The sequence below is a fragment of the Marmota monax genome, unplaced genomic scaffold, assembly GCF_021218885.2.
Source record: "Marmota monax isolate L192 unplaced genomic scaffold, Marmota_monax_Labrador192_F-V1.1 WCK01_AAM20220418_F8-fsc00034, whole genome shotgun sequence".
Classification (NCBI taxonomy): Eukaryota; Metazoa; Chordata; class Mammalia; order Rodentia; family Sciuridae; genus Marmota; species Marmota monax.
This window is the reverse complement of record NW_026693934.1, coordinates 8,558,519-8,583,065: the sequence shown is the minus strand read 5'-3', so window position 1 is coordinate 8,583,065 and position 24,547 is coordinate 8,558,519. Positions and strand designations below refer to the sequence as shown.

At 43.7% G+C, this 24,547-nt stretch overlaps 2 protein-coding genes, 1 non-coding gene and 1 pseudogene across 3 annotated transcripts; 3 read left to right on the top strand and 1 right to left on the bottom strand.

The window, feature by feature from the left end:
* Positions 1 to 4,722: 4,722 nt before the first annotated feature.
* On the bottom strand, positions 4,723 to 9,221 carry Imp4 (IMP U3 small nucleolar ribonucleoprotein 4). The gene is made up of 9 exons (XM_046463744.2): positions 8,621 to 9,221; positions 8,405 to 8,513; positions 6,634 to 6,717; positions 5,917 to 6,026; positions 5,645 to 5,777; positions 5,409 to 5,563; positions 5,240 to 5,334; positions 5,056 to 5,129; positions 4,723 to 4,969 (listed from the first exon to the last, which is right to left on the bottom strand). The coding sequence occupies exons 1-9, from the start codon at positions 8,621 to 8,623 to the stop codon at positions 4,857 to 4,859; spliced, it is 876 nt and encodes a 291-aa protein (XP_046319700.1). The 5' UTR covers positions 8,624 to 9,221; the 3' UTR covers positions 4,723 to 4,856.
* Positions 9,222 to 9,314: 93 nt separating this feature from the next.
* On the top strand, positions 9,315 to 13,198 carry Ccdc115 (coiled-coil domain containing 115). The gene is made up of 5 exons (XM_046463745.2): positions 9,315 to 9,480; positions 9,550 to 9,653; positions 9,734 to 9,816; positions 10,392 to 10,523; positions 12,097 to 13,198. The coding sequence occupies exons 1-5, from the start codon at positions 9,370 to 9,372 to the stop codon at positions 12,207 to 12,209; spliced, it is 543 nt and encodes a 180-aa protein (XP_046319701.1). The 5' UTR covers positions 9,315 to 9,369; the 3' UTR covers positions 12,210 to 13,198.
* Positions 13,199 to 14,182: 984 nt separating this feature from the next.
* Positions 14,183 to 14,254, top strand: Trnae-uuc (transfer RNA glutamic acid (anticodon UUC)). The gene has a single exon. It is a non-coding gene; the product is annotated as a tRNA-Glu (tRNA).
* A 1,267-nt stretch (positions 14,255 to 15,521) lies between these two features.
* LOC124106176 (dual specificity tyrosine-phosphorylation-regulated kinase 2-like) lies at positions 15,522 to 17,169 on the top strand (annotated as a pseudogene).
* The last annotated feature ends 7,378 nt before the right edge of the window (positions 17,170 to 24,547 follow it).

The following is a 24,547-nucleotide window of genomic DNA, read 5'->3' as shown; positions in this document are numbered from 1 at the left end:
CAATGCAATGTTTCAGGAACATCACTAAACATATGCAAGTATATCTGAAGAATAAATTCCTACAACTGGAATTTATGTTTTTAAAGACATAATTAATAACAACAGAGGTTGTGTTTGTTTTATGAGCACTATTAGCAGATGTCAGCGACTGTTCCCCATATGACTACTTAACCTTTACCAACCTCTAGGCATCAAATGTTTCCCCAGATGATTCTGCATTTCTTTAATTATGATGAAGGTTGTGCATCTTTTCAGACACCTAATGGAATGATGAAAAGAGTTCTGGAGATTGGTTCACAATTTAAGTGTACTTAATACTACTGAACTATATACTTAAAAATGGTTAAAATGGCTATTTTTATGTGGGGTTTTCCACTATTAAAAATAGCTAAATACCTGTTGAATTCAGAAACTTGTGGGGAAAAAAAATTCCTCAATGGCCACCTGTTTGTATTGTGGTATTCTGTTACCGATCACTCTCTCTATGGAAGCAATTGTTCATCTCTGCATTGACTGATTAAGTCTACTAGTTTGGGGGAAATTTCAAACACAAGAGAAGAGAACATGGTATAGTGAGTCTCAGCCAGTATCTCAATGTTGCTTTCACAGACCCAACCACGACCTATTCTACTCCACCACTTTATTTTGAAGCAAATCACAGATTTTACACCATTTTATCCATAAATATTTCCATATTTATCTCTAAAAGGTAAGTGCTTAATAAAAACAACAATACCAAGTCACATCTAAAATTATGAATTTATTCCTTTAAATCATCCCATGTCCAGTTAGTATTCAGGTTTTCATCCATGATTATGGTATATCTGTCTGAACTAGGGTCCAAATTTGGTCTACTCATTGCAATGTTGACAAGTCTCTTTAAGCTTCCTTGAGATATCTACCTGTAAAAAGTTCTAGATGAAGACATGCCAATCTATCAATGGTGTTTGAAAGCCAGAGTTTGGGGAGGGCCTGGGCAACAAAGGGAGAACCTGTCCCTTAAAAACCAAAACCAAATCACCACGAAGAACCTGCCCTGTTTATATTACCAAAAGCAAAATAGAGATTCAGTGTGATTCCCATCAAAATACTAATGACATTCTTTAAAGGACTAGGAAAAACAGTCCCAAAATTCATTTGGAAGAATTAAAGACCCAGAATAGCCAAAGCAATTATCACAATACTGGACTTCAAATTTTACTACAGAAACATCATAACAAAAACAGCATGGTACTGGCATAAAAACAAGACACATAGGGCTGGGGTTGTGGCTCAGTGGCAGAGCACTTGCCTCTCACATGTGAAGCACTGGGTTCGATCCTCAGCACCACATAAAAAAATAAACAAAATAAAGATATTGTGTCCATGTATAACTAAAAAATTTTTTAAAAAGTCAGACACATAGACCAATAGTACAGAATAGAAGACACAGAGACAAGCACGCACACCTATAGTCATCTGACCTTTCACTAAGGTGCCAAAAATGTACATTTAAGACAGCCTTTTTAACAAATGATCCTGGGAAAGATGTTTGTTGGGAGCTGCCACATAGGAGTTGAGCGCCCCCTACCTTTGAGTGATGGAAATGTGGAGACTGACTTCTTCAGCCAGGAGGCAGGTGGATCCCCATTTCCCCTCAGCAGAGAAGCAGAGCTTTGGGTGTGAGCTGCCCCTTGTAACATTACCCCCCTGTCTTATATGGATAGAATGTTCTTTCAGACAGCCTCTCCCAATAAAACCTGGATTCGAGGCTGCTCCCTTTCTTGCCTGATTTGCCTCATTTCTGGGAGCTGGGTCAGAGGGGCCATCACAGAACCCCCCCCCCCCAAAAAAAAAGTATTTCTCTGTCATTATTTCATGCCAACCCAGGAGTGACCCTGACTGGATTAGTTGTGTGTTGCAACAGCTGTTATTTATATTAAAAGAATGAAGACCCTTATCTCTCTCTGTACAAAACTCAACTCAAAATGGATCAAAGACCTTGGAATTAGTCCAAAAAGAAAATGTAGTGTCAACACTCCAGTACACAGGCATAGGCAAGGACTTTTTCAATAGGACCCCTAAAGCTTGGGAAACAATGCCAAAAGTTAATAAATGGATGGCATCAAATTAAAAAGCTTCTGCACAGTAAAGAATTAGTGATATGGAGAACCCACAGGTTTGCCAGCTATTCTTTTGATAGAGGATTAATATCCACAATGTATAAAGAACAAAAAAAATCAAGTAATCTAATTAATAAGTGGGCAAATGAGTTAAACAGACACTTCTCAAAAGAAGAAATACAAATGGCCAACAAATACATGAAAAAATGTTCAACATCATTGGCAATTAGGGAAATGCAAGTACCACTCAGAATGGTATTGATCAAAATACAAACAATAATGGGCTGGGGTAGTGGCTCAGCGGTAGAGTGCTTGCCCAGCACATGCATGGCACTAGGTTCGATCCTCAGCACCACATAAAAATAAATAAATAAGGTAAAATACAAACAATAAATGCTGGAGAGGATGGGAAGAAAAAGAACACTTTTTACACTGTTGGTGGGATTATAAATTAGTACAACCACTATGGAAATCAGTATGGAAGATCCTCAAAAGACTACACAAGGAACCACTGTACAACCTAGCTATACCATTCCTTGGTATTTATCTGTAAGAATCCAAGTCATCATACTACAGTGATACATGCCTATGCATGTTTATAGCAGCACAATTCATAACAGCCAAACTATGGAACCATCCTAGGAGAACCATCAATGGATGAATGGATAAAGAAAATGTGTTATAGGGACACTATGGAGTTTTTGTTCAGCGATAAAAAAATATGTGAATTGCAGGAAAATGGACAGAACTAGAGACCATCGTGTTAAGCGAAATAAGCCAAACTCAGAAAGTGAAGGGTTGGATGTTTTCTCCCAGATGCAGAAGCTAGATAGAAAAAGGGGAAAGAAAAGTGGGGGCAGATCTCATAAAAATCAGAGGGAGATAATAGAGGAAAAGGAACAGGAGGTGGAAAGAGGGAAGGGCTGGGGTGTGACTCTGGCCAGATTACATCGTTATACTGTGTGCACAAATATATGACAAAAAAAATCCCACCATTATGCACAACAATACACCAATAAAAAATGTGGAAAGGAAAAACCCCTACCCAGTACTGGGGAAACTGGAGTGGGAGGAGCCCCAGCAGGGGGTATCCTTGGACAGACCTGGGATGGCTGTGACATGTGGGCTAGAGAAGGGTCCAAAGCTAAAGACCATTAGAGATGAATTATGGGGACATGCAGTGGTAGAATGGTGGCCAGCCCCACAAAAAATATCCCACATCTTAATTCCTAGGACCTGATAATGTGATTGTATTTTTAAATAGGGTCACTGCAGATGTAATTAAGATAGAATCTTGAAATGCAGAGCTTATCTCAGGTCATCCCCTGGCCCCTAAACCTATGACATAGGTCCTTGTAAAAGAGAGAGAGCGATTTGATAAAGAAAAAGGAGGACACATGTGAAGATGAAGGCTAACAATGAAGTGATGAAGCATTGCTTGGCAAACACTAGATGCTAGAGAGCATGTAAAGGATCCCTGCCATTCCTCCAGAACCCCCTGCTAGAGTCCTGGAGGAAGCTGACACCTTGATCTTGGACTTTATCCTTTCAGAGCTGTGAGGGAATAAGTTTCTGTTATTTAAGTCACCTGGTCTATGATATTGTGTCATGGCAGCCAAAGGAAATGAACACAGGACAGCATATTACTCTACTTTTCTATGTGTTTTGAAATTTCTATAACTAACAAAACTTAATGACAAGTTCCTCAGGATACAGCGAAGCTGTGGCAAAGTGGCAGGGGCCTGGTAGAAGGAAATGGATTCTGTAGGTGGGGCTAAGCTGCAGGGGTCCCTCAAGGTCCCATCAGTCTTCCCCCAAACATTGGCCCAAGTTGGTAACCTGCTCCCACTTCTGAAATCCCCTTTCTCACTGGCACCAGGGCCTTTGCACAGTCATCCAGATAACCTCTGCTACCTCACCCCATCACTCAGCTTTTAGGAAAGCTATGAAGAACCATGCCCCCAACCTTTCTCCTGCCCTGCCTGACATGTTTCCTTAGAGGCCCCCTCCCACCTGCCTGAGAAATTTCTTATTGTTATTCCTCTCCTCCCAGTAAACTCAAGTCCATTCTATGTAGGATCTTAACAAGTCTGCTTAAGATCAGGGCCCTTGGGTGCAGAGAGAGAATATGGGCACAGAGAGGTGGCGGTCATAAACTGGGAGAAGCCAATAAGAAAACCTTACCTCCCAGGGCTGCACTGACCCTCCCCATGTGACCTTGGATAATCCTCCCATGGGAGAACTGAAGTGGGCCATTGGTATCACTCTTTCCAGTCAATGGAGGGAAGGTGTCCCACCTGACTGTAGCAGGGGAGAGGTCCCGTTTAACACTGAGCCCAGCCTAGGCCCTCTAAGTCAGGCTCATGCTCACATGGAAGTCAGTGTGTCACCAGTGACAATGTCTCACCCAGCTACCAGTGTCTACTCTATTAGCACTCACAGGGCCCAATTCCCAAGGAGACAGCCACACCAAACCTCCCAGATCAGATCATATTAACCTCCTTGTTGATATAAAGCCTGAGTCCATCCCACAGCTATCAGGTTCTCTACCCAAGGACAGTACATGGGCTTTACCTTTCAAGCTTAGCCTGACAGGATACCAATCCTGACCAGTCAGAGGTAGGTGGAAGGTATAATACAAAGAATTTATTTGGACCCTCCAGCCCACCATAGTCCCACACCTGATTTGAAAGGCCCGTTTGGGACAGACCCCTCTCTCAGGTTCCAAGTCTACATCCTGACTGGAGATCAGGCTCACTCGGTGCTCAGGAAGACCCTCTTGCGTGCAGTGTTGGTATAGGGGTGCCAGCGCCATTCCACATCTGCTGTGGCCTCCTGCTCCAGTGTGCCCAGGCGAATCATATACACTGGATACAGAGGGACAGGACATTATCATCTCAACCAGCCTCTCCTCCTTTACCCCCTCTAAATGTGGGATAAACTTCAAACTCACATTTCATCTCAAATCGAGGCCCAACCTCAGTTAGCTCCACATTGCGATGGTCCACCTTCTTGTAAACATGGTGCCTGAGGAAAAGAATGTGGCAGGAGTGTGAGCTGGAAAATGCTGTGCGTCAGCCATAGTATGAAGGACACAAAGGCCACGATGCCAACCCAGGAAAAGCCCAAAGACCCACCGGAATGAGATATAATCATCCTGGTTTGCAAAGGTGATGACCCGGTGGCTGTCATCTTTGGGCACAGGGAACAAGTAACGGAGGATGTCTGAAACCTGGAGTACAAAGAAGGAAAGCAGCAAATACCTGGCCTGGTCCCCAACTCTTTCCCCAAGGCCCCTAGACTTACCCGCTTGCCCAGCCGGGAGGAGAAGCCATGCGTGATGAGATGAGGCTTGGCCTCTGACACGGTGTCCAGGTCAGGGATGTCATGTCTCATAACCACATTACACAGTGTGAAATAAGCAGTAGGGCCAAATGGCAGGTGGCTGATGATAAGCCCCACTGTGGGAGCCAAACGTGCTGTCAGAAACCCCACCTGCCCTCAGGAGACCTCCAGACCCGTCTCCCTCCCACCAGCCTCACCAGGTGTGCCTCGGTGTTCATGTACAACCAGGAGGTCAGTGACCCCGTTGGCTTTACAGGCTCGCACTAGTGCCCCCACCTCATGCCGACCTCGGTTCATGCGCTGGGCACCCGGGAACACAAGCTTTAACTCCTGCACATGGATCAGAGAGCCCATCAAGAGTCATAGAAGCTGGCAAACATTCCAGGGGGGAATTTTCTATGACTCTTAAATCTTAAGATTAGGGGTGTTAGTCTTCGATGTCCCCCACTCGCTTCCTGCCCACCAATACCTTTGCAAACATCTTCAGGCGGGAACTGGGATCCCGGGAGGTGGTGATCATGACCTTAGGATCCTCGACCCCAGCCCATCGATATTCATCATCTACATGACTGGTCACACCTATTAGGAGTACCAAGGGACAAGAATTCAAAATTTTGGGGGAATAAACTGCTAATCTGGGAACAACTAAATCTGTCTGAGAAATCTTCGATGATGGGAATGCATCACATTCACAAGAGCTAAGAGGTGGCCACTAGCCCACTGGCTACCAAGCACAAGTACAACCGAGGGATGGAATCTTCCATGTTTGCAAAAGTCTAGATTCTGTTGACACACTCATCTGCCTCACAATAAACATCTAAAGTGTTTGCGATTCCTTCCTTGTTTTTGAATAATGCAATACTTGAAACATTTGAGTGGCAATGTCATGTTGGGTGTTAGGGACATTCTCCTGAGCTGGCAGACATTCCAGGGGGGGAGATGATTAGAAAGCAGAAAATAAGTTGACCACTACTGTGTTGTATAAATGGAACTGGAAGCACTTAGGGAAAGCCCCTATAGTGCCATGTATGCAGACACAAGGGCACCTAGGGGACAGTTCCAGGAACAGTTTCCATGGAAACTTTCCTTAGGTGGGCAAGTACCCAGTGTGTCTGAGAAGGTCAGGGAGGCTAGTGAGCAGAGGAGTTGGTTCAGTGTTAGGGAGGGCTATGCTGTATACAGTCACCTTCACCACCAGCATCATCGAACTCCAGGGACCCCTGCAAGGCCAGAGCCTCCCGGCGTAACTCAGTGGGAATCAGGCGGTTTTCTGTAGGGGAAAAACGTGGGCTGAGTGAGACATAAGCAAAAATGCTCTCATTTTATACTCTGCAGCTTACAGGAATGTACAAATTTGATGAAAAAATGTTACTCCTTTCTGAGCAGAGGCAATACAGAATTATTGGGAGAAAGAAAGGCAACAGGTTGGTCTATTTGCCAATCTGTGGTCACAGGGAACTTCATTTTCTATGACTCTTAAATCTCTAAAAGCTTCTTAGAATATTTTATCACAAGCATACAGTCAGATGAAAATTTAAAAATTAATTTTTTTAGGGCTGGGGGTTTAGCAGTAGAGTGCCTGCCCAGCATGCATGAAGTACTCAGTTCTATTGCTAACAATGAAAACGAAATCAACTATTATTAATATTTTTGTGATGCTGGGGAATCTAACTCAGGGTCTTACGCATGCAAGGATGTACTGCTAAGGTACATCCCAGGCCAAAATTAATTTTTTGTTTTTGGTACTGGTGATTGAACCCAGGGCCTTGTGCATGCGAGGCAAGCATTCTACCAACTTAGCTCTATCCCCAGCCCCCCAAAATTAATTTTTTAAAGATACATAAATGTCCTACCTTGTAGGAAGGTAGGCCAGCAACCCTAAAACCCTCAACAATAAATCCACTTATAATGCAGAAAATGCCTCAGCTGGCTTTGGGTCAGAGATTTCCTTTGTGGACTAAGCAGGGCTGGCTGGGGACTGTGCTGTGGAGTACCACCCCCTCCAACTCTGGTGTACAGAATTAAACCTGAGAATACCTGTGTGCCCAGCTCTGCCCTCCAGCTTGCCCTGGAGGCACACTTGCACATGGAAGGGGAAATCCTTTCAGTGCTTAAAGATTAAGATTCTTGTAACCCAATATTGAAGGGAGTAAGAACAAACACCAAGGGGGAGATAATTTATAAGATCATATAAAAAAATTAAAACTTTGAAAGAACTTGCATACTGTAAATAAAGTTAATAAGCTGGTTCAGCATAAATACCAAGTAATTGATACCGACATATGGAAGGAACATTCACAAACCTAACAGGTGATAAACCCAGCCTAATTCCCTCAAGATTGGGAGCTATCTCCTTAATTCCCTCAAGACTGGGAGCTATCTCCTCACAAAGGCATGAAAAGTTAATTTCAGCTTTACTATAAATTACTGCGACTTCTAAAATGCCTACCCATGCCTTGAACTCACCCATGCCTGGTTTTCCCTGACCAGATAACAACCCTCTCTGAAACTTTAGTGGTGCCTCATAAATTCTGATGTTGGGATCTAAATTAACTCCCTAAGTGCTGGACCATGAACCTACTACCTGCCTTTGTGTTATGCTTGTCAAAATCCTGTTATCTGTAAGTTCTCAAGACACCCCACCCCTCTTTTTGCAACTTTCTGTGCTATAAAGCTGCGCTCCTAGCGAGTTGCGGTGCTGTCTTCTATTCCTAAGGGCTTCGGGAGATTCAGCTCCCCAGGAGTTACAATTACAAGCTTGCTTTAATTTGATTTAAATTGGAGTCCGTGGTCTTTTCTTTGCATCATGGTTTAACACAGGAAAGAAAAGAGGGCAGTAAATACTGAAAACGTGCTCGTCCACACTAGCACAAACAATCTAGCATTTTGTTTTACACAGTTGGATTACGCGGTCTTTGAAATGGCTCGTCTTGCCCTGCAGGGACTGGGTAGCTTACCTTCCAGCGCGCGCCGAACTTTCTCCTTCTTCTCCTGGGCCGATCGCTGGGCATCCTCGCGGGCCTTTCGGTACAGGTATTCGCGGCGCAAGCGGGCCTCACGGCGCAGCTGGGGAATACAAGGCTGTCACTGCTTGCCCCCAAACCCCAACACCATAACCACAGCCCTCTGCGAGCCCCCCACCTCTAAAACCGGAGTTCAGACATCGCTCCTACCATCCTGAGCGCCGCTTCCACGTGAGTCGAGAACTTGTGGGCGTGGTCGGCGCGACGGCGGCCTTCACTTCCGCCCTCAACCAAAAAGGTCGCCAGAGGTTTCGTCAGAGTCTATCGTTGTCAGAAGAATGCCCCATTTTAAGATGGCGTAAGAGCGGAAGGGGTCGCAACCAATCAGTTGGAGTCAGGAAGCCGTTAATAAAGATGTCTGCTCCCGGCTTCACCACCCGCTACGCCAATGCACGTTGCCCAGTTTTAAAACGATAAACCGCTAAAACATAATCACAGCTGAAAATAGCCCACCAACTGTAAAAGCGGCAAGACGAATGACTGGGGAGACTCTGGCACTAAGTTTAAAGCCGCTGCTCCCTTAATCAAAATAGTTGTCATACAACTTCGCCTTTTTACATTGCCATGGCGGTAGAGCGGCTTTTAAAGTTCATTCGCTTCGTGAAGTAATTCATAACCCCCTTTATCTCTCGCCGTCCGGTTGGCGGATTCGCTTGAGGAGCTAACCAGAGATACCAATTCATCCATGCAGTTTCCAGGACCGAGCTTGCAGTTAAAAGGCGCCGCAGGGCCTGGAGACCAGAGGCTTCCGGGCTACGGTGGGGAACGCTTCTCAGGGGCGTGTTTAGCGCCCCGATTGGCTGTCCTACCGGCGCAGTTGGCGGTGATTGGGCGACCGGGAAGGAGGTGGTTCCGGGTCGGGGGCCTCAGACCAGTTGAGAGCCACGGGTGGCTGGCCCATGGCGGCGCCCAACCTAAGGGTGGAGTTGGACTCGCTTCTCCTGCAGCTGCTCAGAGACCTGGAGGAGCTGGAAGTGAAGCGGGGGGCGCTGAACGCTCGAGTGGAGGAGGTGGGTGCCTGGGGAAAGGGGGAAGAGCCCACAGGCGTAAACTGGGTCTCACAGCTTTCCTCTCTTCAGGGCTGGCTCTCGCTTGCAAAGGCTCGCTACGCAATGGGTGCCAAGTCTGTAGGGCCCTTGCAGTATGCCTCTCGCATGGAACCCCAGGTCTGTGTGTGTGCCAGGTGAGGAACCTTCGACAGCGGAGGGAGGAGTGCAGGCCCAGGCCAGGGCTCTCAAAGGTCTGTCTCCCCTTGTCCTTCAGTGAGACCCAGAACGGATTCCAGACCTTCAGGGTGGTGAGAGCTGATGCCCAGACTCCAGAGGAGGTGGGGCCCAGAGAGTCAGGTGAGTCCCCTTTCTCCTGTTAGGGACCCTACCCGATATCAAAGACAAAACGCCTCTGAGCTGTAGATCAGAATGTTTTAGTAGTGTGGTTTGGCTTTAGACTTTTATAGGGAGGATTTGAGAAGTTATATAGGTGGGTTGCATTACAGTTGGGGTAGTTTTGCAGTCAGGGGAACTCTCAGCCGAACAGAAAATCTTATTATCTTAACTATTTTGGAGGAATAAGCTTATAATTCTAGTTGACTATTTGAGAGACAAAGAATGGGAAGTTGGGGTGGGGTGGTCCTTCCAGATGTTTCAGCACATTAGGCAAAATGGGTAAGACCAGTGCATGGCTTTGTCAAGGGAAAACAAGATCATTTGTGAGTTTTACTGGGGAGTCATGAGGAAGTGGACAGAGTATCATCTGAATCACAAGAGGAAAGGTGGTGCTATATCTAGGAACATAAAAGGTGGGGATTTCCCAACATTCAGTGTTTTTTAGAATCATGAGCTCAGAGTAAGCTCAACATTGTCATCAAGACAACAAAGTCCTGTAGTAAGACACCATTCACCTTCAACCTTTCTTTTTCCAGCTTTGCGCAGGCGCAAGGGCCCTACCAAAACTCCAGAGCCAGAGCCCTCTGGAGCCCCACAGGACCCCCTGAACTGGTTTGGAATCCTGGTTCCTCACAGTCTGCGGCAGGCCCAAGCCAGCTTCCGGGATGGTAAGTAGATCCTGCCAGTTGGCCATGTGGCCCTGAATTATTTTTCTGGCTCTCTAACCAGAGAGCACTTGAGCAATAACATGTTAGGACTTTGCAGGTTTACTCCATTGCAAACTTTTGTTTCATACCTGTTTTTTCCCCAAAAGGTACTCATTGGCTATTGTCAGTGTAGAATACAGTGGGGAACAAAAGGGACAAAGAGCCTTCATGGAGACTTTATTCTGTGGTGGAGAGAAAGGCAATGTCAAATAAATGAGTAGGCCTTTAATATAATGTCAGTCTGTGAAAACTGTGAAAAAAGTAACACAGAAAGGAGTGGGATAGGAGTGAGCTAAGGCAGCTATTTTATGAAGGATGGCCAGGGAGGGTCTGTCTGAGGAGATGAAGAAAAAGCTGTGTGGGTGATCTGGGGGAACAGAGTTCAATGCAGAGGAATCAGTCAGCACAAAAGCCCTAAGGGAAATATTCTTGGTGCATTGGCAGAAGAACAGAGATGAGCCAGTGGGCTAGAATGGAGTCAATTCAGCATGAGTGCCAGGAATAAGGGCAGGAAGGCCAGGCCCTGGTAATGTAGGCCCTAATGAGGACTTCTGGAACCATGAGGTGGCTCATGGGTAACAGGAATCCTTTAAGATACTGAGTGGAGATAGACTGGAGAACAGTGAGAAGTAGCAGGTGCCAGAAGCATCCAGGAATGAGAAGCCAGTGAAGGTGGGGTAAACAGTGGGAACTTGCACATGTTTTGAGAGGAGAGGCCTTGGCATTTGCTGACAGATTGGATGTATGAATAAGGGAAAGAGAGTTCAGGAGAACCCATGGTCTTCACCCACAACCCTGGGAGGATGGAGCTGGAGTGGGCAGGCGGAGTGGGCAGGCTGCAGGGCAGTAGGCTGTTGTTTAAATCCACAATTTGTTAACACAGATGTGCAGGGTTAAAGCTGAGACGGGATGAGATCTAAAGAAAGCCTGGGAGTGTGAATGGGAGGTGTGGAAGAGGAGACTCTGGAACAGTGCCCAGAAGGTGGGGTGTCCCAGAAACCAAAAGGAGAAAGTTGCTTCCTGGAGGGAGCAGTAAAATAGATGTGTGATCATCCCTGCTGTGAATGGGAGGCTTAAAACTGAGGACTGACTGGAGACTGGGTGATAGGGAGGACTAGATAGCAGAGACATTGGCAAAAGTTACCTAGAGGTGGATCCAGAGTATGGATCACTTTCAGGGACAGAGAAAAAAGGTGGAGGGAGGGAGTGCCATGATGGAAGGAGGAAGGGAATGAGGCCATGGAGAAGGTGTTACCATCCATGAGGTTTTCATTTCTGCTGGATGATAAGGCGGGCAGGGAAGTCTTCTGAAGAGATGACATTTTATCACAGACCTGAAAGAAGTGAGGATATGGGTGTGTGTCCAGTGAGGTCTGGGAGCAGCCAATGATTTGCCATACCAGGAACATTTTAGGAATAGTGTGAAGGCCAGAGAGGCCTGGAATCTTTGCAGTCCCTGGGGAGTCAGGCAGAGCCTTCTGAGTCATGTGTCACACTATCATACCACGGTGACATTTTCTCTTCTTTCCCCCAGGCCTACAGCTAGCTGCAGATATAGCCAGCCTCCAGACCCGTATCAACTGGGGTCGAAGCCAACTCCGGGGGATCCAGGAGAAACTCAAGCAGCTGGAGCCTGGGGCTGCCTGACCGTGTCCACAGAGGCAGGCACTCAGCACAGCTGTTCATGGATGTGGCTGTCTTTTCTCAGGCATTCTTCTTTCATAAATAGTCCCTGCTCCAACCTCCAATCCAGCTAATGCCCTCTCCTTAAAATGTCATTGGTCTTCATATTTTCGACTTTGTTAGGTGTGAAGTTCCAAGTTTTTAATCCTATGTTCACATTGTGAGATATAAACATTTCTTCCCAAACTGAGTAATATGAAAGTCACCTTCTTTGGAACCACTTTTAGGCCCATGTTATCATAGGAAACTCCCACCCCCACCGCAGAGAGCAAGTACAAGGTTGTTCGTGTTAGTGAACAATTGAACGACCTCATAGATGAGCCAACTGCAGTCTCATTCCTGGATGATGAAATACTTCACAAACAGTGGCAGGAAAGGATAAGAGGTAGTGCTTCAGGGTCACCAGATCCTCAGAATTGACTTGGATAGAGGAGAAGATTGTACATGACCAACAGATCAGGACAATATGAGTTAATAAAAATACAAACATCTACCTGAGTGTGATGTGTGCCCCCCTGTTGTCCCATTTACTCAGGAGGCTGAGGCAGGAGATCACTTGAGGCCTTGAGTTTGAGACTAGCCTGGCAACATAATGAGATTCTCTCTCAAAGACAAACACCTGAGTAGACAGGTAGCCCTTAGCAGGATCTAAACCAGGAAGTAAAAAAGGTTTGACCTGGATATGTTTAGGAAGAGACTTGTCTATGTTTCAAAAACCTGCCTTTATCTTACCAGGAGTGAGGCAAAGACATTCTTTATTTTTTGAAGGGCCAGTTGTGTATTTCCTGTTCTGAGAACTCTTGTGTTTCACTTTTCTACTGGTGGTTTATCGTTTTAGCAGTATCTAGGGGTTCTTTTTCTGTTTGTTTTTGTTTTTTGCCAGGGGTGGTGGGGGTATGTAATCCTTTGTTCATAATATGAGATGTAAATATTTCTTCCCAGTTTGTCTTTAACTTTGCTTGTAGTGTTGTTTTTTTTTTAATTGTAAAATAAAACTACATCAACTGTACAGAATAATAGTGAATGACTGATGTGAAAGCTATAGTTACCTTATTCAAGCTCTTACGTTTTTTAAAGTAGAGTTTATCAGCCAGTTATTAGGATTTTGGGTTTGAGGTTGTAATTAATGTGATGATAAGGGAAATATCTGGTATTTCATAAACTTGAGGTTTCAAGTAAATCCTGTGCCCAACTTTTCCACCATGTGCATATGGTGTTAATCCACCTTACTCTGGTCTGAGAGGCCACCTTTTATTTTGCATATGATCAGTGTAAATAGGAATTTTAATTTTGGAGCTTCCATTGTGTTTCATTAACCTAAGTCCATCAGTACACCGGCATTATGCATTTTAATTCTTGAGCCTTTCTACTTAAACGCTGGTAATTGTGTTGGGGAAGGGGATCCACATTTAGCCTCGTTGAGCATGAGTAGCCAGTGAAAAGCCTAATGGAAGAACTCAAATGGAACTGTACTGTGACCCGGGATGGGGTTGTGTAGAGAGAAGTCCTCCCTCCCTCTCTCCGCTCCTTAAGCGGTTATTTTATTTTATTTTTTTAAATCCCGCTATCAACAAGGTGATATCTTGAAGCCAAAGAGAGTACACAAAGAACATATTCAGTTATTACTTTGATCAGTGCTGTTGTAAGGGATGAAACTGCGACCTCTGCTAACACTGCTGAAGACAGCAAAGTGCCATTCATTCGTCCTCCGAGCTTCTGCCTTAAATCCAGCTCGCAGCCAGACAGGGTTGGGGTGGTCGCGAAAGTGGGAGATTCCAACTCCAGCCCAAGTCCTGGCTTCCCGGGCTCACGCAGCCGCAGTCGCGATGAATCTCAGAGGCGGGGCGAACCTGTTAATGCGCAGTTGGTGTGAGAGGTGTGGCAGAGAGGCACACGTAAATGACAGATACGAAACTGGGGAAGGCCCAACCAAGAGTTCCCATATGGTCTAGCGGTTAGGATTCCTGGTTTTCACCCAGGCGGCCCGGGTTCGACTCCCGGTATGGGAACATGTCAAGTGTTTTGCTTAAAAAGTGGCCAAAATTTTGGCTAGACGCCACTGCAACGCCTCAGGTCAGATGGGGAATAGTATTACTCTCCCTTCGGATCTGACGAAAGTGAGACCTTTTGAACTGGGCACTTTCAATCTGTGTTTTGGTCGATGTGATCACTGTCATCTCGTTATAGTTGTCCATCAATAGCTTATTAATTCTATTAGATACATCTACAATATAGATATGAATAATAGTATTCCTGACATATAAATAACTTTTAAAATATTTAAAATTTATTGACAACTTCCGATGTAGAGGGCAGAGTCTTTCAGTCCGCGCTTCCTAGATGCTGTAACCCTCTCTCCTCTTCCACCCCTGGAGTGAAGAGAGAAGAAGGGGAGTGGGTGAGTGGGAAGAGAGATGGGGGGAGGGGGAAGGGAAGGTGGGAGGTTGGAGTGGGAGGAGAAGAGAAGGGGGAGGGAAGAAAGCGGGCGAGGGGAGAGAGGAAAAGGAGCGCGGAGGGGTGCGGGGAGGGGGTTGCGAGCAGATGCTGTAGTGCCCCTGGCTCAGAGGGTGCACCTGGGTCTATAGAGGTAAGTACAGTGAGATCCCCGGAGGCACTGGGGAGCCAGGGGCTGGGAGGAAAAGTCATTAACAATTTTGCTTTCTTTACTTTTGCTGATGTTTTTCAGAACTAGGGATAGAACCCAGGAGTCCTTCTACCATTGAAATATATCCTGAATCACAGCCTCTTCACCGCCCCCCGCCTTTTAATTTTATTTATTTATTTATTTAGGCACAGGGATTGAACCCAGAAGCGCTTTGCCACTGATCCACATCCCCAGCCCGTTTTTATTTTGTATTTTTGAGACAGGATCTTGCTAAGTTGCTTAGGGCCTCACTAAAGCTGCAGAAGGGTGGCTTTGTGATCCTGCTTCAGCTACCCAACCTGCTGGAATCCCGGCTACTCCCCATCCCCCCCACCCCACGCCCCCATTAAAAAATTAAAAAATGAGGCTTGTGTGTGAGTGTGCGCAGGGTGTGGGGGGCGCGCGAGCCTGGGAGGAGGATTTGGAGCTAGTAGGTACTTGCATCACAGCCAGCTCTTGGCGCCCTTGTGTGAGGGACTCGGGGAGCCAGCAGTGCACAGCTGGGAGCGAGGCAGTTGCAACTGCGGGAGGAAGAGGAGGAGGGCTGCAGCGAAGGGGGCGAGCGGGGCCCGCGGAGGAGACGGCAGCCCTGAAGTGCATTTTCCTCTCCAGCGGCCATGTTAATGAGGAAACTTATGCAGAGGGGGGGACAGCCCTGTTCGCCAGCTTCAGGCTTTCCCGGGACTCGGTGTGGGGGCCCCGCCCCACCCCATCGCCCTGCCTCCTCTCCTGTCTCTGCAACCCACAGGATTGGTGGCACTAAGCTCACAATGAAGGATCACCTGCAAGTTAGCAGTCACAGCCACGGACAGATCCAAGATCAGCAACTGTTTGGGGATAACAGTAACTAGAGGGCAGTGCTCACGACATAACCAAATGGGCAAAATGGGCTTGCCAGGGGTGCAGTGCCCCAGCTGGAAAGCATTTACGGATGGCAGGGGAGTTCCACCTCTCTGAAGTCCATGGAAGGCATGGGGAAGGCAAAAGCCACCCCGGTGACTCCTGAACAAGCAGTGAAACAATATATGCAAAATTTAACAGCCTTCGAACACCATGAGATTTTTAGTTACCCTGAAATGGTAACTATTTGGACTTTGGTCCAAATGCAATGAAGCACCAGGGCATGAGAGGTGGACCCAACAATGGTGGCTATAATGACGACCAGAGATTATATGTGCAGGTGCCCCACAATCATGTGACTTACAAGTATAAGATTCTCAAGGTCATTGGAAAGGGGAACTTTGGTCATGTTGTCAAGGCCTAAAATTACAAAGTCCACCAGCATGTGGCCCTGAAGGTGATGCAGAATGAGAAGCCTTTCACCAGTGAAGGAGATCCAAATCCTGGAACACCTGCCCCACCATGAGTGTCATACACAAGTTGGAGAATTTCTTCTTAGGCAACCACATCTGCATGACATTTGAACTGCTGAGTATGAACCTCTGAGTTCATCAACAGGAGTAAATTTCAGGGCTTTAGCCTGCCTTAGGTCTACAAATTAGCAGTGCTTGGATGCTTTGCTCAAAAACAGAATAATTCACTGTGACCTTAAGCCCGAGAACATTTTGTTAAAGCAGCACAGTAGAAGCAGTATTAGAGTGATTGATTTTAGCTCGTTAGGCGCGTCAGTGTGTCTACACATACATCCAGTTGCGTTTTTACCAGGCTCCAGAAGTGATACTCTGGACCAGGTACCCCATGCCCATTGATATGTGGAGCCTAGGCTGCATTTTACAGGGCTCCTGACAGGTTACCCACTCCTACTTGGGGAGGATGAAGGGGACCAAGTGGCCTGTATGACTGAACTGTTGGGTATGCCTTCCCAGAAACTGCTGGATGCCTCCAAATGAGCCAAACATTTTGTGAGCCCCTAGGGTCATCCCCATTACTGCATTGTCACTACTCTGAGATGGTTATGTGGTCCTCAATGGAGGCCGATCCAGGAGGGGGAAGCTGAGGGGCCCACCCCAGAGCAGAGAGTGGGGAAATGCACTGAGGGGATGTGATGACTTGACTTCTAAACAGTGTTTTTAGAATGGAATCTCCTGGGCCAGGCTTTATGGCACCCCTGGCTGAGGAGGAAGTTGCCAAAGCCTCCCACTGGGGAGAAGACATCAGTGAAAAGGATAAATGAGAGCACTGGTGCTGTGGGTTATGTTGATTTCCAAGTTAACTCCACCTTCCAGTTAGGCTTCTAAATCGAGGACTAATTTGGCACAAATGACAGATGCCAATGAGAATATTCAGCAGAGGACAGTGTTGCCAAACACTGTTAGCTGAGCTGGTAACCTGAAAGATATGACATAGCTGAGCCTTATTGAGTTGAAAAGGTGTAGCTCAGAACTGTTTTTTTTTTTTTTTTTTTTTGAGGTACTGCAGAGTAAACCTAGGGGTGCTTTACCACTGAGCTGTTGAATTTATCACAATGGAACCATCATGGTGAAGATTTAAAAAGAATAGAAAAGAAAAGCCCAGGAACTCTGCCAGTTGGCACATTGACATTGTGGACGTTCGTATCTTGTTTGCTTAGTCCAAAGCCTTCAGTTCAGACAAAGGTAGAGGAAGGAGAAGACATATTGATTCAAGTAAAAGAGAAGGTCTTTCAAGTTAGTCAGACAGAGGAAAAGATTCAAGTAAAAGAGAAGGTCTCTCAAGTTAGAGGAAAAGATTCAAGTAAAAAAGAAGGTCTCTCAAGTTAGTCAGACAGAGGAAAAGATTCAAGTAAAAGAGAAGGTCTCTCGAACTAGTCAGACTGAGGAAGAAAGTTTACAGCAGAAAAAGCCATCAGGGGAAAAGTTACAACAGGAGACTGCTACTAACACCTCTATCACCAGAGGGCGTAAGTGTCCAACCAACAGTGCCACCTCCATATGCTGGGAGGCTCCCAACCCCTGCAGTTGATAGTTGGGATCCTGAGACAGGATCTCAAATATTAACATGTCCTGTATTTGAGCAGGCAGGAGGGCAGTTGGGCTCTGAAGGTTTTTCCTGAGGAGCTGTGTGGTTTGGTGTGTGTGGTTCTAAAAATAAAGTTCGTTTCTTTTGACAAGGGGCTCCTGAATTGTGCCCAGCCAGACTGCGGCACTGAGCTACATCTCCAGCCCTTTTTTATTTCATTATTATTATTGTTATTGTATTATTATTATTATTATTATTTACCAGGAATTTAACTCAGGGGCACTCAACCATTGAGCCACATCCTTAGCCCTATTTTGTATTTTATTTAGAGACAGGGTCTCACTGAGTTGTTTAGCACCTTTGCTGAGACTGACTTAGAACTCACAATCTTCCTGGCCCAGCCTCCCAAGCTGCTGGGATTATAGGCACATGTGCCATGGTGATGGCTCACCACTTAATTTTAATGTAAGACAGTTTGTTTTTATAAAATACATGGGGACAATGCTTTAAGTTTTTGTACTTTCTGAAACTGTTTTTGTTTTCTACAAGTACGGTGAGCCTTACAGTATTTAGTGTGACAGAGTAATAATATCAGTCAGGCCACTGATTACTTCATGACTGCCACGTACTTATAGATTGGTCAAAAACATTCACTATGTTTTTATGGTTCATATTATATTCTCCCCCCCACTCTCTTCACACTCCACGTTCATGCACAGGTGTAGCATGTCCTGCTTCTTTTTTCCATAAATTAGTCTGGGGGGTAGTGGTGGTGGGAGGATAATAGTCAGAATGAAAATTATATTCTAAGAAAAAATACATCATAGAGATTTTTTCCTGATGTAATGATCAAACAAATACAAAATAAGATCCCCAAGGTTTAAATTGTCTAGTAAGTATTCTGACATTTTATAAGCTAGCAAGGCAGCATTTTGGTGGCTAAGTAGAAAATGAAACGTGTGTGTCCCTTCAAATTATCTACTCTGATTGGCAAACTGTTTTGTCAGGAAGCCTCCTATTACAAGATTGGCTATGCACCTAATTTTAGAAGTATTTCATGACTGTTCCTCACTTCTCTGTTCTTTGTTCCTCTTTCACAACACATCTGTTATCTGCATTCCACTCGTCTTTTTCCTTTGGCTATATATCCCAGAATGTTAATTCAGAAAGAGACAGCTCAGTTGTGTGATTGTGACCACCACTTTATATTCCAGTTTAAAAAAAAAAGAATAGCAGTCTGGCTACCAAAGGTGGGGATTTCCATAGTTCCAAAGAAGATTTAGTAGGTTTGAGTGAGTTCACACTCTTCAGGTGCCACTGTAAGGTTCTCTTGGCCTGGGAAAGAATCAACTCTCTTAAAAAAAAAAAAAAGCAGGGTTGAAAACCTTCTTGGTGAACAGAAATCATAGTGGCCATTCAGTAAGGCCAGCTTTCACAATGCATTTAAAGGAAGAGAAGTTCAACTTCAAATTAAATGGTTTGACTTATTCTTTGCATGTTTAAAAGAACCACAGGATTTGCATTCTTCTAGGTTATTTTCTTTTGGATTGCACTGATTGTTTTTGTGGGAAAATAATGCTTTACCTGGGAAAGTAACTGTATTTTCTTCCTTTAATAATGATTAATTTAACAGTGAAAATTTCAGTATTTTATCACTATTGTATGAGCAATGATATATATCAATTTCAAGGCACATGGAAAAAAAATTTAGTAGGTGAGATTTAATATAGAAAGATTTCTACCTGTTTGGACAATAGGTTTGGGATAGTATAAATTAGGATAAATAACCTTTTATATGCACAGATATTATACTTTCAATTTTTTTATTCTAATTTGTTATATATAACAGCGAAATGCATTTCAATTCATATTACACAATACAAATTTTCATATCTCTGGTTGTATATAAAGTATATTCATACCATTCGTGTCTTTATACACGTACTTTGGATATCGATGTCCATCTCATTCCACCATCATTTCTAAACCCATGTCCCCTCCCTTTCCCTTCCACTCCTTTGCCCTATCTAGAGTTCGTCTATTCCTTCCATGTTCCCCTTCCCTACCCCACTATGAATCAGCCTCCTTATATCAGAGAAAACATTTGGCATTTGTTTTTTGGGGATTGGCTAATTTCACTTAGCATTATCTTCTCCAACTCCATTCATTTACCTGCAAATGCCATGATTATACTCTCTTTTATTGCTGAGTAATATTTCATTTTTTTATCCATTCATCTACCGAAGGGCATTTTGGTTGGTTCCACAGTTTAGCTATTGTGAACTGTGCTGCTATAAACATTGATGTGGCTGTGTCCCTGTAGAATGCTGTTTTTAAGTCCTTTGGGTATAGACTGAGGAGAGGGATAGCTGGGTCAAATGATGGTTCCATTCCCAGTTTTCCAAGGAATCTCCATGCTTCTTTCTATATTGGCTGCACCAATTTGCAGTCCCACCAGTAATGTATGAGTGTGCCTTTTTCCCCACATCCACATCAACACTTATTGTTGTTTGCATTCTTAATAGCTGCCATTCTGACTGGAGTGAGATGAAGTCTTAGAGTATTGATTATGCACAAATATTATTGAATTGCTTGTAAACTGACTTACAAGTACTTAAAACTTGGTCCCAAGTGAGGCCAAGAAGGTTTCTGGTTCAGTTCTTTTAATATGAATCCTCTCTTACTTTATGATAAAAAAAAAATTGTAGTTTTGAAAAATTTTTTTTTAACTTATTTTGAAGCTTTGCTGGTTGATGGTGGAAAAATATGTTCAGGAAATATTTCAGATATTTTCCAAAAAGAGTAATAAGATTAGCTTATTAATAAGATAGTAATTTTGATATTTGCTTTACTATTTAAAGGTGTCAGTGATAAATTGATTTATATTTCTCTATTTAGAAATTATAGCTTATTTCCCCTAGTCAAATTCTTTAGCTTATTGTACACATTTATGTGTAATCCATGAAAGTACAATATGTCAGTAAGTTGTATTTTAAATAATGCTCATATGATGAAACTTCTAACCAGTGGTTTATAGGACTTAAATACCGTGTATTTATTGAGATTTTTTAGCTTAAAGGCTTAAGAATATAAGACTTGGTTTAGTGACTTTGTAAAACCATGGGTCTTTTAATAATGGTCAGCTTCTTAAAGTTATTAAAATAAATAAAAAACATATAAAGAACATTTTCCCTTTACAATTTTCCTTTTCCATTTCCACTCTCATTTTCACATTGTTGTTCAAATACATAATACTGAGCATGTTATTATTAATTTCCCTATAAAATGATTATACATACAAATTTACACTAAATTATAAAAAACATGTTTGTCTTTTCTCTACCACACAAAATTGGTTCTTATCTTTACTCACAAATGCAACTGGAAACTTTTAAAACAAAGTATAATGTGCAGTGCTATGGACTTTTTTTTTTCCTTCTTCTTACCCAAATACAGTGAAAGTTTCTTTATTCATGAGAGTCACCATGTTTCAGCATTTAGTGACAGAGCTGCTTTAAAAAAAAATTCTGGTTTGATTATATTATAAGAAAAAGAAAAATGTTGCATCTTTGCAATTCAAAAACCTAAAAATTAAAGGGCTAGGCTCCCAGGAGTCTTAGAAACAGTCCTTGGTCTCACAGGTTACCACTGTCTGAGCTGTTGTCACATTTAGGAATAGCACAATGTTGTCTTGTCTTTGGTTGCAGTCTCATTTGGCTCTGTTTCTTGTACCACCAGAGTGTTCATTACCACTTCAGTATATTGCTACAACAATGAAACAACTGTGATGCAAGACCATGTAGAATAAGAGTAGAGGAGAAATTGTGCCCTTAGTGTTAGCAATGTGCCTTATGTTCTGAATGCCATGTTGTAGGGCATGCATTTTTTTGGCCTCTTTAACTCTTTGAATGCTAGGCAGTAAGGATGGAACCCACCTCTGCAAAGATATATTTGTTTTAAATATATCCAATAGAATTATTATCAGGTGTTGAACAAGATAACCATTGGCAAGTTACAAGGGAATTCCTGTGTTAAAGTGTCCTTTGTGGGGTTGCTGGAGTTGTGGCTAAGTGGTAGAGCACTTCCCTAGCACAGGGTGCGGAGGAGGGGAGCTGGGTTCAATCCTCAGCACCACATAAAAATAAATAAATAATTAAAGATATTGTGTCCAACTACAACCAAAAAATAAATAGTAAAAAATAAAAAAAGAAAGATGTCCTTTGTTGTATCTTAACATCAGACTGATCTTTAAAAGTATTTTTTTTTTGTTATGCGAACACTAGACAAAAACCAACTGTATTTGTAAAAGTTTACCTCAAACAATTTGATTTAAAAGTGTGATTAATCTTAGGGCATTTGATATGAAGCAAAGTGCATTCCTTTTATATGTGCCTGGTGTTATGCTCGAATTCGGGACCCCCAAAAGACCACCAGAGACCCAAGATCGATGTAAGCAGCAAAGAGGTGATTATTGCGAGCTAGCTCGGTCCTCCGTGCGCACACAGCAACTGGTGATGCTGAGAGGCCCCGAGCCCAGGGTTTGCAGCAGTTTTATACATTCTTTGGAGAAGGCGGGGACCCCCACGTACATCATAGCATCTCTTAGCAAATCATCACACATCTCAGGAAAATCAAATAACAACTCTAAAACATGATTAGCACATTCACTGGCGGGAACAAGTTGGGTAGGGGTGATTGGTCAGTACAAAAGGGGTATTCATTTGAACTGATTGGTTTAGGCCACGAGGGGTGTACGTGCTGAACTACATGGTTTCCCAGCATGTTATCAACCACCATAAACTACTGGGAGGGTCATCTGGCATCCCAGGTATTTCCCTGTCTCATGCTGATTGGTGGCTGCTAGGGGGTTGCTATGGGTCCCCACCTAGCCTGACTGAGTCAGGGACACCTGGCACAGCAGATCTCTTCTGTTATTTGTAGATAAACAACTTAACAGGGTGGGAATGTGCCTAGGAGTGCTCTGTGGGTCTTTCCAAGGACAAAGGTCATGTCCCTCCCTTGGACAGGCTTTGCTCTGAGGTAGAGGCTGGTTTTTCACCTGGCTCCAGGAAGGATAGCCAGGGATTTTTACAATTTTGATGCAAGGCACTTAAGCCACTTTTAAACTTAATGGGTGATTTGGAGTCATATTAAATGACTCCATCAGAATGTTAGAAAGCATCAGTAACACTTGGCCATATTGGAATCTTAAAATACAAGTGTGATTTATTTTAAAGACAGCATTCATTTTTGTATTTTTTTAATCAAGAATATTTCTGGTAAGCAGGAGAGTTTTTAAAAAATCTGATTTGTTGGTAAAGGTTTTAATATTGCCCAGCAATATTTTGAGACAGGGTCTTGCTAAGTAGCTCTTAAAAAAATAAGTATTTGTGAACTCTTTGTTTCTTAGGGGCTTTTACATCTCTCTGGTATGGGCATAGACAAAATTAATTGTAATTATACTCAGCTCAACTGCTACAGTGATGTCTAGGCAGTGGCTTGTGTTTTTATTGAGCAACAACTGAGACATGACTATAATATTATGTAATTGTGTGTACTGAAAATATGTGAAAGTGGTTGAATGTGAACTGTGTATATACGTTTGTAAAAATTTCTGTAAGATGCTGCTGTTGAAGCCAGATTTAAAGTTAGGTAGTCAGTGCAGTTAGGTAAATCGGGTCTAATACCAAGTGAAATCTAAAATGGAGGCCATGCTGAGAATGATTCCAGGAAACGCAGGACAGCTCATGGAATGTTAATGAAGTCCTGAAAAGGCCCTAGGCCAAAGTCCATCCCAAAGAAGTGTTAATGAAGTCCTTCCTGCTCAGACTACTTCTTTGGCCCACCTGTGTCCCACCCCTCGGGCCTTCCCACCTACATTCCATCACTGAAAGAAACTATAAAATGGAGAGACAACCGCACTTCCATGGATTCCACCTCTTGGGTCCCCTTCTTCCTCCGGGAGAAGTCTTTTCTGCTGTCCTTTAATAAACTTCTAATTTCTACTCTGACCTTGCCTCGGGGTGCTTCTTTGGTGTTATTCTTCAACATTGGGGAAGCAAGGACTCGTCACCAGTCAACAGCGGTAACACTGTCACAACTTCACATGAAATATGTTCTAGTGGATTTTAATCCTGGTGGCCAATTCTATGATACTGTATGTTTTGTACAGCTGATGACAGGAGTAAGACTTCTGTTTAGTGAGTATTTGTTAAATTTTATTGTTGTGGCCAGAGATAATTTCAGAATAAAATTTCAGTGTCCTCCCTTAAAAAATGTATTTGAGACAGGGTTTTGCTAAATTGCCAGGACTGGTGATCCTCCTGCCTCAGCCTCCTGAGCTGCTGACCTAGGTGTCTACACATGTACTGCATTCTCATCAAAAGGAGAACCAAGTTTACAAAGCCCCACTCAGCAGTACCTTCTCAGTTTTTCACTCCTTTTTGCTTGCTACTTCTTTCTGTTAATACAGGAAGATTTCACTCAGGGTTGAGGTCCTGTTTCCAGAGGTGTACTACCCACACTCATTAGATCATTCATTCCTGCCTTCTGTTTGTGAGAAATTATTGCTGCAATTATTAATTTTTAGCACACCAATTAAGATATAATTGTTTCTTGTTGAGCATGTAAAACCCCACAGTTCACCAGGTGCAGAAGTTGCTCCTGGAGCCAGTAACTGGTAGGGAAATGTACAGGGCAATTGACTAATTGCCCTGGACTAATGAGCATACTGGTTTAAGAGATAAGAACTGCTGGGCCA